Source organism: Beta vulgaris, chromosome 1 (assembly GCF_026745355.1).
Source record: "Beta vulgaris subsp. vulgaris cultivar EL10 chromosome 1, EL10.2, whole genome shotgun sequence".
Lineage (NCBI taxonomy): Eukaryota > Viridiplantae > Streptophyta > Magnoliopsida > Caryophyllales > Amaranthaceae > Beta > Beta vulgaris.
The window spans coordinates 54,011,166-54,022,780 of NC_079202.1; the positions used below are offsets into that span (position 1 = coordinate 54,011,166).

The 11,615-nt window shown below is 33.5% G+C and overlaps 2 protein-coding genes across 2 annotated transcripts; both read right to left on the minus strand.

Annotated features, from left to right (window-relative positions):
• Positions 1-263: 263 nt before the first annotated feature.
• LOC104905293 (uncharacterized) lies at positions 264-4,074 on the minus strand. The gene is made up of 4 exons (XM_010693783.4): positions 3,345-4,074; positions 1,421-1,526; positions 767-915; positions 264-673 (listed from the first exon to the last, which is right to left on the minus strand). The coding sequence occupies exons 1-4, from the start codon at positions 3,483-3,485 to the stop codon at positions 578-580; spliced, it is 492 nt and encodes a 163-aa protein (XP_010692085.1). The 5' UTR covers positions 3,486-4,074; the 3' UTR covers positions 264-577.
• A 690-nt stretch (positions 4,075-4,764) lies between these two features.
• On the minus strand, positions 4,765-7,184 carry LOC104905292 (hypothetical protein). Its single transcript, XM_010693782.4, has 2 exons — positions 6,818-7,184; positions 4,765-5,493 (listed from the first exon to the last, which is right to left on the minus strand). Exon 2 carries the CDS (start codon positions 5,463-5,465, stop codon positions 5,076-5,078), a length of 390 nt encoding a protein of 129 aa, XP_010692084.1. The 5' UTR covers positions 5,466-5,493; positions 6,818-7,184; the 3' UTR covers positions 4,765-5,075.
• Positions 7,185-11,615: the final 4,431 nt, after the last annotated feature.

Here is an 11,615-nt window from a genome sequence, read left to right on the forward strand (position 1 = left end):
GCATCATAGTAAACAGTGGGGACTGGGGAGTACAATGCTGCAACTTTTAACTGGGATGAATAAGTTCCTTTATATGGATGCTTAAGCCGAAGCCTGTGATATATATGCGCTAAAGTTGACACTTGACATGCAAAGGGGAAATCAAAAGGATACATCTGAGAGGGGGTTACAGATACGGAAAAAAATCAGCTTAAAAGTACACATATAGTGATACAGATAATACGTCCTTCAACATAGAAAAAGTACCAAATCAAGAATCAATATGAGGAACTCTTATTTCATTTAAAACTGAGCAAATAATTGTATCATTATACAAGAAAATTCACCATTTCCCCCCTTGCTTATATAGAGACAAGCTAAAACGTCAAGAAAACTACACCAGAAACATGGGAGTCGCGGCAAGACCATGACCTAAATGTTCAAAATTTACTCATTGACACTAACCTAAGCTTCTGAGTGATATCTAACTGTCGAATATCCTGTTGTTGTCATACACCTTCAGCAAGGCATTCTTTGTCTTTTGATCAACAAAGAGATCAATAGATCATTCACTGACAAAATTGTGTTGACTACAAACTCAACTATCCTTCTTCTGAGAAAGTCTTGCACGGTGTCTGAGCTCGGCCCTTTTCCACTGAATGATTAGATGACACATAGAAAAGAGGGTATTTATCTGTGATCGGGGAAGACGAGGAAGTCTCAAAGATTTGTTACAAAGTTAGTCCATCAACTGAGAAAAGCTTGAAGCAAGTTAAGAAATACTAACCAAGATTAAGATTGCGATTAAGAGGAGCGGGCCAGACCATAGCACAGAAAGGAAAATGCCATGTGGATCGAAATAGTTCTGAGTAGCAAAAAATTGCCACTGATTACCCAGGAACCGATTAAGTCTCTCAGCAAGATACACACCAGAAACTGCATCACAAAGCCTTGTCATGCCATATCTCAAAGAAAATTTCAAAAGCCTCATGAGGTCTTTTCTAGCTAATACAAAACAATGAATTTTTTTACAAGGGGGTTATAAATCCTATACTTAAAACAACTTATTTCTGGGTTCCTGCACATTTTTTTCCATCCAACAATTTGTCAATAAGGACACATACAAAAAGGGTAATAACATTGCGATCCTAATCCCTTTCATCTCTAATACCCTGTGCAATACACACATCAAAATCAGAACAAGACGAGCAGGTGAGCCACGTTTGACAGAGTAGAACGCCTTTTTCTAGCTCTCCTCCTGGAGGTGATAAATATTGATGAAGTGCATCCCCCTTCCCTTCTTTTATCTAGCTACAAATGGGAATAGGAGGAACTAAATGTGCCTTAATTTAAATTCTTAAAAGACAAGTAGGCAGTGAGATAATGTCAAATAGTTTACCCAACATTAAATATGAGTACTATAAGAGAATAGGAAACATACGAGCAAGAAGGAAAAGGCACATCTGGAAGTTGACATGGCTCTTGGAGATGATAGTTACTAGCAATAGCAATGCATAGAATCCCAATATGCCCATTAACCAAGGCTCCTGCATGTCATTTAAGCATCAAGAAAAACAAGAACAAAAAAAAATTCGACAAGAACTTACGAGCAAATTGAATCATCCAACGTCAAGTACTAACACATTTGGAATTTGGGAAAAATTCGAAAATTTATTAAGGAAAAAATGACATTATAAACTTTCCAAGCTTCAGGGTGTCTTCTCATATTGATCCCAGTATATTTTATTTCGAAAGGAATGTATCATCAAGCTTTTATTGACACACTTTTTTATTTCAAAAGGAATGTGTCATTTAGCTTCTATTCCACTCTTTTTCAATTTCAAGAGGAATGTATAGTACATATAATAAGTTGATTATGTGGAGAATTCACTTTTATGTATGTCTTATAGAGCAGAGAAAAATTCCAATTACAGTTCATTTGTGCAACTAGCTCATTGTGCTGATTAACATCTTTCTGTGTCAAAAACTTTACTTAGGAGAAGCTACAACGTTAAATCTTGTCTTCTTGCTTCTTGGAATCCTATCACGGGCTTTTGACATGTTTGATCTCAATTATAATGGGGTACTTGACTGATGAAACAGTGTTTTCATGGAGTTGGGCTGTCAAGTAAACCACCAAATTTGATGCTATGCCATAGAAGGCCATTCTCGCACATGCTTCATAAGCAATATCAAGAGTAAAAGGAAAACAAATATATGTAGCTAGTCTTAGTTATGTAAGAAAGGTAAATGGAAAAATTCATGTTTCTACGAAGTAATTTACCAAGAAGAAAAGCACAAGCCTTCCATTTGCCCGTCTTAGAAGCAACTGTGGGACGACCACAAAGATCCAGAGTTCCCTCATGGGTGTAGTCATTATGGTTGGTTTCTAAATCCATTTTTGGGTAGAACTAGTAGAGAAGCTTGTGGTCAGATTACTACTAGCTACTTCATTCCTCTCGTTTTCCGATCTTTCTTTAAAGGTAGTTTGACTCAGGCCTTGTTTGGTTGACAAAACAAATCATGGGAAGTGCAAATTCCTAGGAAGTAGAAGTATATGAAGTTGTTTGGTTGGCAAAATCATGGGAATTTGCACTTCCTAGGAAGTTCTACTTCCTCCAAAATGGAGGAAGTTACTTACCTAGGTCCCCCTAGGTAAGTAGAGCTTCCCATAGGAAGTTCTACTTCCCATTATCAACCAAACACAATTTTACACTTCCTAGGAATTTCAAATACATTGAAAAAATAACTTCCTAGGAAGTATGACTTCCTATATACAACCAAACAAGGCCCTATACTAGTACTTAATCCATTACGCCTAATCCAAGCATGCCCTTAGTGTATATTAAAAATTTGTTGATACAAAAAGTTTCAAATAGTTTCAGTTGCAAATAGTACAATCAGCAACTTTTTGTTCACTATCTCGGGGAGCCAAATTTTCAAGGAGATATTTGAATCCTTCGGGTATCAATATCTCTAAAGCTCTGTTCTTTTGGACTGAATTAATGGAAATTCAGTTTACTTCACTTCGGACAAATTCAGTTTAGTTCACTTCAAACAATCTAGTTCAGTGGCATTCATCATACTTGAACCCAAATCCATCTCTATCATACCAGCATTGCAGATAGATAAGTTCAAATCATCTAAAATACCAGCAATTTAAGTAAAGAAGAAAGCTATTTGCTAATTACACCTGATATTGAGGATTAATTTACCTTTACAAGACAAATCAACAGAATAACACAACCACCTACAACTTTTATCATCACATTAACCAAAATAAACCATATTTTTTTTTGAAAATCAAATCAAATGAATTACTCTACCATAACAATAATTATAATCATTAGACCGAGAGAGAAGACCTTCCAATCAATGGCGTGGAAAAAACCGATGAAATTATCATAAGCGGGGCCCATACCAGAGCGAAATTCAGAAGAAAATTTCTGAATAAGATCCGCCATTTGATTCAAATGTTGCTCCATTAACAATCTCACTTCCTCCATCTTTCTCTAAATTGAATTGAAATGTAGATTCTTTCCACCAAGTTTAGGAGATTTCCTGAGTTCAGATTTAGGAACTAAATCAAATTGAATGAATTTTCAAACTTGGCTTTTTATCGATTCTTATTATAGATTTAGGAAGGGTTGGGGCTTGTTGGGCTGGGTGAGTTGGCACTGTGCGAGGACAGTTCAAAAGAAATTCATTTTACCACACGTTTTCGAAAGGGGTAAAAAAAATGTCCCCATTTTTTACTAGTTGCATGTTACAATCTACAATCTCAACCTACAATTTCGATAATTAATATATAAACTTAATTTTTTGTAAGAAATTTTTTACTAGTTGCATGTTACAATCTACAATCTTTCGATAATTAATATATAAACTTAATTTTTTGTAAGAATTTTAAAAAGTTGATATCTCCAAAAAGCGTACTCGGATGAATCTAATAATATTCAATAAAATTATATATTTTCATATATACTTACTTCATTCATACTTGGTTGCAAACTTGCAATAGACATAATTCGCGATTTGCGTATCATTACTCTCTAAATCCCTTCTACCACATATAGTCCCTCTTTTTAATCTCTTTAAATCTATAAAATTGTTTTCATATTAGAATTTTTTCCTTGGATAATGCAAAAGTGGGTTTTAATTCCCAAAATATGTCCAAAAAAATAGAAATTCCCTGCGTACCGTCCACGTAGGACGGCAGTACGACACGTGAGAATTTTTTTTTCCCAACTTAAGTAAAACCGCTACTTGAAGTAGCGATTTACAAAAAAATTTTTTTTGTTGTTGTTATTGTGTAAACCGCTACTTCAAGTAGCGATTCATTAATCAAGTTGTGCTTGCAACATTTTGCCCAGGTAAACCGCTACTTGAGATAGCGGTTTATATTTATAAACCGCTACTCACAGTAGCGGTTTATTTTAAAATAAACCGCTACTCTGAGTATCGGTTTCGTGGGATAAAACAAAAAAAATAGTTTCTCACGTGCCGTCCTACGTGGACGGTACGCAGGGAATTTTTATTTTTTTGGGCATATTTTGGGAATTAAAACCCACTTTTGCATTATCCAAGGAAAAAATTCTTCCATATTATATGATGAAAGACAATGTATTAATGAAAAAAAAAGGTGAAATTTACAATTTTAATCTCTAAAATTCAGATGAAATGTTGCAACCAACCTAACATAGGAAATTAAAATTATATAATCTCTAAGTTCTTTTACATGATTTCTTGCATTATTGTATACTAGTTGTAATTGGTCTTTGCAAATTACAATATTGACTTTTGTCACTGTTAAAAATTGATGAAGTAACCTCGTACATGAGATATAATGAGATGGCAACTAAAACCTTAGCAAATTGCTGAAAGTGGGATCTAGGCGAGAGATGCATACATAATCTCTCACTAGAAAAAAAGAGTTTGATTCCATATCCCTTATTGAAGAGATAAGTTCCTAAAAAACTCAGCATCAAGCAAATATTGTGAATGATCCCAAAAGGTAAAGACACAAGTGTTTCTACTGATCACTAAAGACTAGGATGAAAAGAGCTAAGATCTTCAAGATCAATTAGACCTATTTCTTATTTCTTGGCAGCATCCTCCTCTGCCTTCATCTTCTTCTCCCATCTACGCTTCTTGTAGTCGAGCAACATTTGTGGCATCTTCTTCATCAATTCAGCAGTTTGAGCTCGCTTCTCGGCTGCAATTCGATCAACCTTATGTCCTTTCCTCTTGGTTTTCATTTCTTTCCTCTCCGGATCGTAGGGCCAGTCTTGTCCTGCGACTAGAACTTCTTTACGGAGTCTAGCACGATGACGAGCACTTATACCCAAAGGCTTCCATGCCCCGAGCTCCCAGTAACCCCAAACACCTTTGGTAAGCTCGTCTTTATACTTCACTAGCTTCTCCTGCCAAGGATATTGGTATCCAGTGGCTGCTTTCGCTACGGTTTTCACGGCCTTGCTTGCCATAAATCCTTGAGATCAACCCACAAAGAGTCTGACATTTTCATGGATTTGTCATGGTTAGAAACTAAAGATATGTAAGACTAAATGACTAGAAGAAGAAATACATCATAGTCTATACCCTATAATTGTTCTTCACATACATCTTAATGCATCAATATGTATAGCTTCCTACTGGCCATTATTTTCAGAAAATATCACAGTTATGATCACTTTAAACAAGGTTTTCAGGCATAATTTGAATTTCAAAAGTATTTCACAAAATAAAAATCAAACATCCTGGTAGAAACTTGTAAATATGATCCAAAGTTTCAATTTTAAAGGCAACTCCTGAGTTCCAACCTTTCCTGTACAGCAAATACTAGTGCAAACCATGGTAACAGGACTTAAACTTCCAACCTTTTCTATACATCAACATAACATAGATGAAACATATATAAATCGTTGCTAGAAAAAAAGCACGTTATGAAGTGGACCATCTAGTTCTACAAAAACATATAGTCAACCATCAGACTTTTAAGGCAGAGGTTAGTCTCTGAGCTAATCATTGGCGTGCTGCAAAAGGTAAGCTACTCCACAACATAAAGTCATCCATAAAAAATCACAACAGCAAACCGACGCTAAGCCATGTACAGAAGGAAACACTAGTACCTCATAATATCTAGAGAAAGATAATGGTCAGTAAGCAATTCCGAATAACTTTGAGCATCTCAAAACACTCCATCTAGACCATTTCTATCCCCATCCAACATAAATCATTCTTCTTTTCCATCATCAAAAATGAAACTCACTTCCCATACAACGTTCTTTGGTCTCGAGGTACTTCCTTTCACAGAAGAAGTTCCGAAACCAAAAATTACAGCTGTTTCACAACAGATGAACTATATTTTAGTTTAGGCTTATTCATTTTTATTGATATGAATTTCTAACAGTGGCGGAGCCAGGATTCTCAAAGTAGGGGGACAAAATCCAGACGACGGATATTCGGAAATTTTTTTTAGAAAAAAAACACTACAAACACAAATGGTTTAATACTTAATTGTTTAAGTCCAAAACATTAATCAATTACATATGAAAGTATTCCTCTTCAAACCAAACTATTCAATATTTCAATTATAAATCAACTCATATTTATAATTTCCTAATTAGAAATTCCAAATTGCAAACTAACAATTTCCTAAATCACGAGTTTATGACCAATTCCAATCCAACAACAAATCAATCAACAACCATACATCCACAATCACAAATTAACATTTCACAAGTATCATAATTCAGTAATTCACAACCAAACAATAAATTGTAAATATTACCTTTAAAAAAAACTTAAACTAAAACTTAGGGTTAAGAAAGCTTACTGACTGACTGAAGTGGGCGTCTCGGGAGGTCGGCGACGGCGATTGGACGCGGGTGGTGGCGGTGGCTTCGCAGCGTCGCTTCCTATTCGTCTCCTCACTCCTGACTCCGTCGCAGGCTCGCCACTGCTCGCACTTCGCAGCGTCGCTTCCTCTTCGTGACTTGGCAACCGCTCGTCGTCGTCGGCTCCGACGAATTCGAATGTGCGGTCGACGTCGTCGGTCGTCGTCCCTCCTTCGCGAGTTTAGGGTTTCTCTCAGTCTCTCTTCAGCGTTTTTTTTCCAAAATGTTCACGCGTCTGCTGAGTGCTGAGCGTGTTTTTTTCGTTCTTTTTTTTACCCCCTATTGCAGGAATGTGCAAATCTGGATTAATTTTTGAGCGAGCATACTAGTGAAGAAAATGAACAAAATTCTTACTCAAATATTTGATGGTAAATTACAAAATTGAAATCTTACAACTTAGGGCTCATTCGGTATCATTTTTTGTTTTCAATTTTCAGTTTTCAAAATCATCATGTTCCTAATAAATTTGACTAATTTTTTATTCATTTTATGACATATATCATATGACTTTGAAAATCAAAAAACCAAAAAGCAGAAAACCACAGTAATACCGAACGGACCCTTAGATTAGTGAAATTAGTCCTATACAAACCTTTGATTTCCGAGAGTCGTCGAAAAAATCCTTCAATTTCTTTCCTCGAAAAGTAGCATGAATTGATGCTGAAACTACGAAGTTACAAAACGAACTTTTTCGATAGAAATGAAAACTGCAATGAAATATGTAATCTATAATAGGTAGAGAGAGATGAAATTTCGCTTGTGATTGTAGCAAATTCTTCCGATTGGAATTTGGAGGCTTAGGGTTACAAACTTTTCATTTTTATATTTCTTCTTTTCTTTTTCTTTTTTTCGTTTTTCTCTATCCCTTTCCTCTTTGTTAGCTTATCAGAGTGCACCCGTAAAGCTGACAATTATTCATGGATGAGTGGATTATCTATCCACCCGTTCTTAATAAATGGGTAAAAATTTGCGGACTACGGTGAAGCGGGTGATAGACGGGTGATAAGTGGATCATGAGCTGTCAAAAAAGATTGATATTTAGTTGCTTTATTGTTAATCTATGAGATCATGATTAATTTTTTATATTTTAATTTCTTTAGATTGTTAAATCTAAAAAATAGTTTTTTTTTCTAATGTCACCCGTTTCCCATCTCATTAGTCGTACTCCCTCTATTATGTTAGACAATAAATCTCCCTTTAAAATTCTTTATGGTTTAAACCATTGAGGTTTTTTTTGTAGATGTTATTAGCCGTATAATTTTGGTCCGATCCTAGCCGTATATGCACCCGATGCGTGCGTCGACAATCTTATGTACGAATAGGCATATATATATTTTTTAATCTAAAATTATCTTGGTAGTGATTTAAACTATTGAGGTTTTTTGTAGATATTATCTTTTTGAACTAAAAGTGACCTACTTTTAACTGTTTGAAAATTTTGGTCGAGATTTAATAATAATTCTTTGTCAACGGCTTTAGTATAGTTTTTTAACGATTGTAAATGTTAATAATCATATTGTTTGTACTTTGTAATAAATACGAAGTATTATATTGTCAAGATATATCACTAACTTTTATTAAATTGAAGATTCTAATTAATTTCGTGAATTGTTTGTGTCAATTTAGTCAATTCAAATGGCGATACCACACCTCCTCTATATATATATATCTATATATATATCTAAAGTAAAATCCTTGAGGCCACGTGTCGTTCAGTTAGCGATTTCAATCTCACGTGGCATGACGTGGCATGCTCCTTTGATCAGTATTCCTCGAAGCTCAATGAGAGTGTCCACGTGTCACACGAATCAAGGCATATATAATTGACGTAAATTAAGGATTTTAATTGATACGTAATCTACATAATTAAGGAAACGTTTATTCCCATAATTATGTTTAAATTTGTTTAAATTTGGCCGAAAAATTTGGAGATTCACTCCATATGGAAATAAGCAATTACAATCTTCAATCATGTACAAGTTGATCACCTAAATCAAAATCATTCCTAATTTGAATGACGTAATTTTAGGGATTGATTCAATCAAGCTTTAATATGGAAATTCGTGATTTAATGATTTTTATTAATTTTATAAAAAAAATGAGTAAAAAAACAACCTTTATTTTTCACTATAAATACCCTACTCATATTTGCATTGCATTACAACATCAAAATTTATAACCCTAAACACGTTTCCATACATCATTTGAGAAAAAAAATTATGTCAATCATCATTCACGGTTTGCAACAACATCCAATTTTCTGTAGAAGGTGAATTCGTCACAACATCAAATGGGAATATCAATTCGTTATTCATGGCTTGCGTGAATGAAATAGTGTATCATATCTCACGTGGTTGCTTAATATTTTTGCATGGGATTGCATTATATTTTTTTGTAACAATGTTTAACATTATTTGTCATTTTATTTTGTCGTGATTGTAACACAATTTGTCATTAGTTTCTTCTATATCATTATTTTTTGTAACAATGTTTGGAGTTGAAGGGATGAACCAAAGAAAATTTACTAAAAAAACGTTAGCACTCATCCTAATGACTTCCTAACCAAATTGAACATTTCCTTACTTTTGCATTACTAGCAATCTAATTCATAACACGCTTTTATACAATCTTCAATCATCAGGCAAATTTCAATATTCCCCTCTAAGTGAAGTAGCATCAACACGTCAATCAGAAGTTGGGAATTAGAGTAGTTGACATTTTCATGGTTGATTTTCACCACCATATCTATGATAATTATCTTACCACCTTCATTTTTGCTAGGAATTGCCTCTTTGCACCGTTGAAGTATCTTTACGCAATCATCATCACTCCAATCATGGAGTATCCACTGCAACCAACATTTCTTACAAAAGCTTGCTCAGTGAATTTAACTTTATTAATAAACATGCATGTACTTTGTACTGCTTTCGTGACTCATATAGAAAAAAAAAAAAAAAACATGCATAAGTTTTAAAAAACCCCATAACCTAAATTATATTGTTCATATGATTAATTCTTTTATATTCAATCATTTGCAAGTCCATAATATATAGAAATAGTTTCTTAAGTTAGCTATAGATTGTTAATTTTACATGAAATTAAAATTTACAGCTAGATTTCAATTCACACGCCAGCCTCTATGAAACATATTGGAAGAACATAATTAATTATCCAGATAGTTTCCGATAGTTTATTAGTCATACTTACAACAGGATGATTCATCCAAAGAGTTTCTTAGCAATTATTATTTAGTTATGCTGTTCATATTGTTAATACTCCAAAAAAGATGGAGTATAATTAAGGATGTAATTTCTTTGCTTTCAATTTCGCAGGTTTTAGGACAAGGTTATCTCACTAAATATGTTTATAATTAGTGTGTATTATCTTCATCTTATATAAAAAAAAAGTTTCTAGAAAAATAAATTTAGATATATTCCATAATTTATAATCAGTTTCAGTACGTTTAATCTGCTAGAAAAATAAGTTTCAATAAAATATAATCAATTAAATTGAGAGAAATTCACATGAAAAAAAGTACCATACCAACCTTCCTTTTTCTCCTACTAGATCTATTCTATCACATGAAATTTTCAAATGTAAAGAAATGGGTTGGTTATTTTATTAAAACACTTATCGAATCGTATTAATCATACTATAAGTTTAAATATTGACAAATCCAAACTTGTGTGTTAAATTTCTTTAACACCTAATATTCAGATCATGATTTTTATAGTGGAACTAAATAAATGTCTATAATACCCCTTTTTCTAGAGATAGGCGATAGGTGAATGTCAAGTATAAATTGAAGTCAATATTTTTGTTCAATTTGAAGTTAATTGTATGATTAGTGGGGTGGCTATGGGAATTAAAATTGGATGAGGGTGGTTTATATTTAAGGTTTGTTTACATTGAATAGGGCAAAACAATATGAAAAATAGTATATGCTAAATTCTGATTTTACTAAGTTGCATAATAGAGGTGTGGTTTAATTTAGTATGCATTTAGGTCGAGTAGGACCACTTTCTATTAGTAAGTTATGATAATTATGGTAATCATAATTCTTTATGTTATTCGCTTATAATTTTTAAACAAAAATCATAATTTTGTTTGAATAAAATTAATGACTTTAAAATAACATGGATTATATAAATAATGACATTAACGTGATGTATTTATCTCATGCCGTTTGATTTTTTTTTTTTGCACGGGCTATCTCATCACGTGCATTTTTATTAAACGTAAATTATGAATTATTTAATTTTCTACGAAAACAAATCATATTTTCTACCGATGGGTAGCGTATTTTTTCTAATAAATTTGTTTGATTGTCGTACACGGATAATCGAACATTCATCTTCGAGGTCATAGACATGTTCAAGCTAAAGCTAAGGGGCTCTAAATAAAAGGAGACTACACTACTAAAATGAGAATAAAAGAAGATGGAAAAATCACCAATCAGGCGATGGCAAGGACACGGGGTGGCTCAAGGAGCCAGCAACAAGAAAATCAATCACGTTACTTTTTTAGCTGGGGAAAGGGAAATGATCATGTATATATCAACTATATATAGTAGAAAATATATATTTGGTATTTCCTAGAGAATCATTTAAAGGGGGCCTGAGTATGTCAATGAAAGGGGATTAATATGGTATTTATACTCAGTATGACACTCATTCTGTCAAATGGACAAAATTTTCCTTGGATTGTGTTTTGCAATGACTATACATAAAAGTCAAA

Coding starts and splice junctions, on each gene's coding strand:
- LOC104905293 (XM_010693783.4), bottom strand. CDS start 3,485: ATGGAGGAAGTGAGATTGTTAATGGAGCAACATTTGAATCAAATGGCG. Junction 1,527..3,344: donor TCCACGCCATTGATTGGAAG/GTCTTCTCTCTC, acceptor AATGACATGCAG/GAGCCTTGGTTAATGGGCAT. Junction 674..766: donor TAATCGCAATCTTAATCTTG/GTTAGTATTTCT, acceptor CCCCGATCACAG/ATAAATACCCTCTTTTCTAT.
- LOC104905292 (XM_010693782.4), bottom strand. CDS start 5,465: ATGGCAAGCAAGGCCGTGAAAACCGTAGCGAAAGCAGCCACTGGATAC.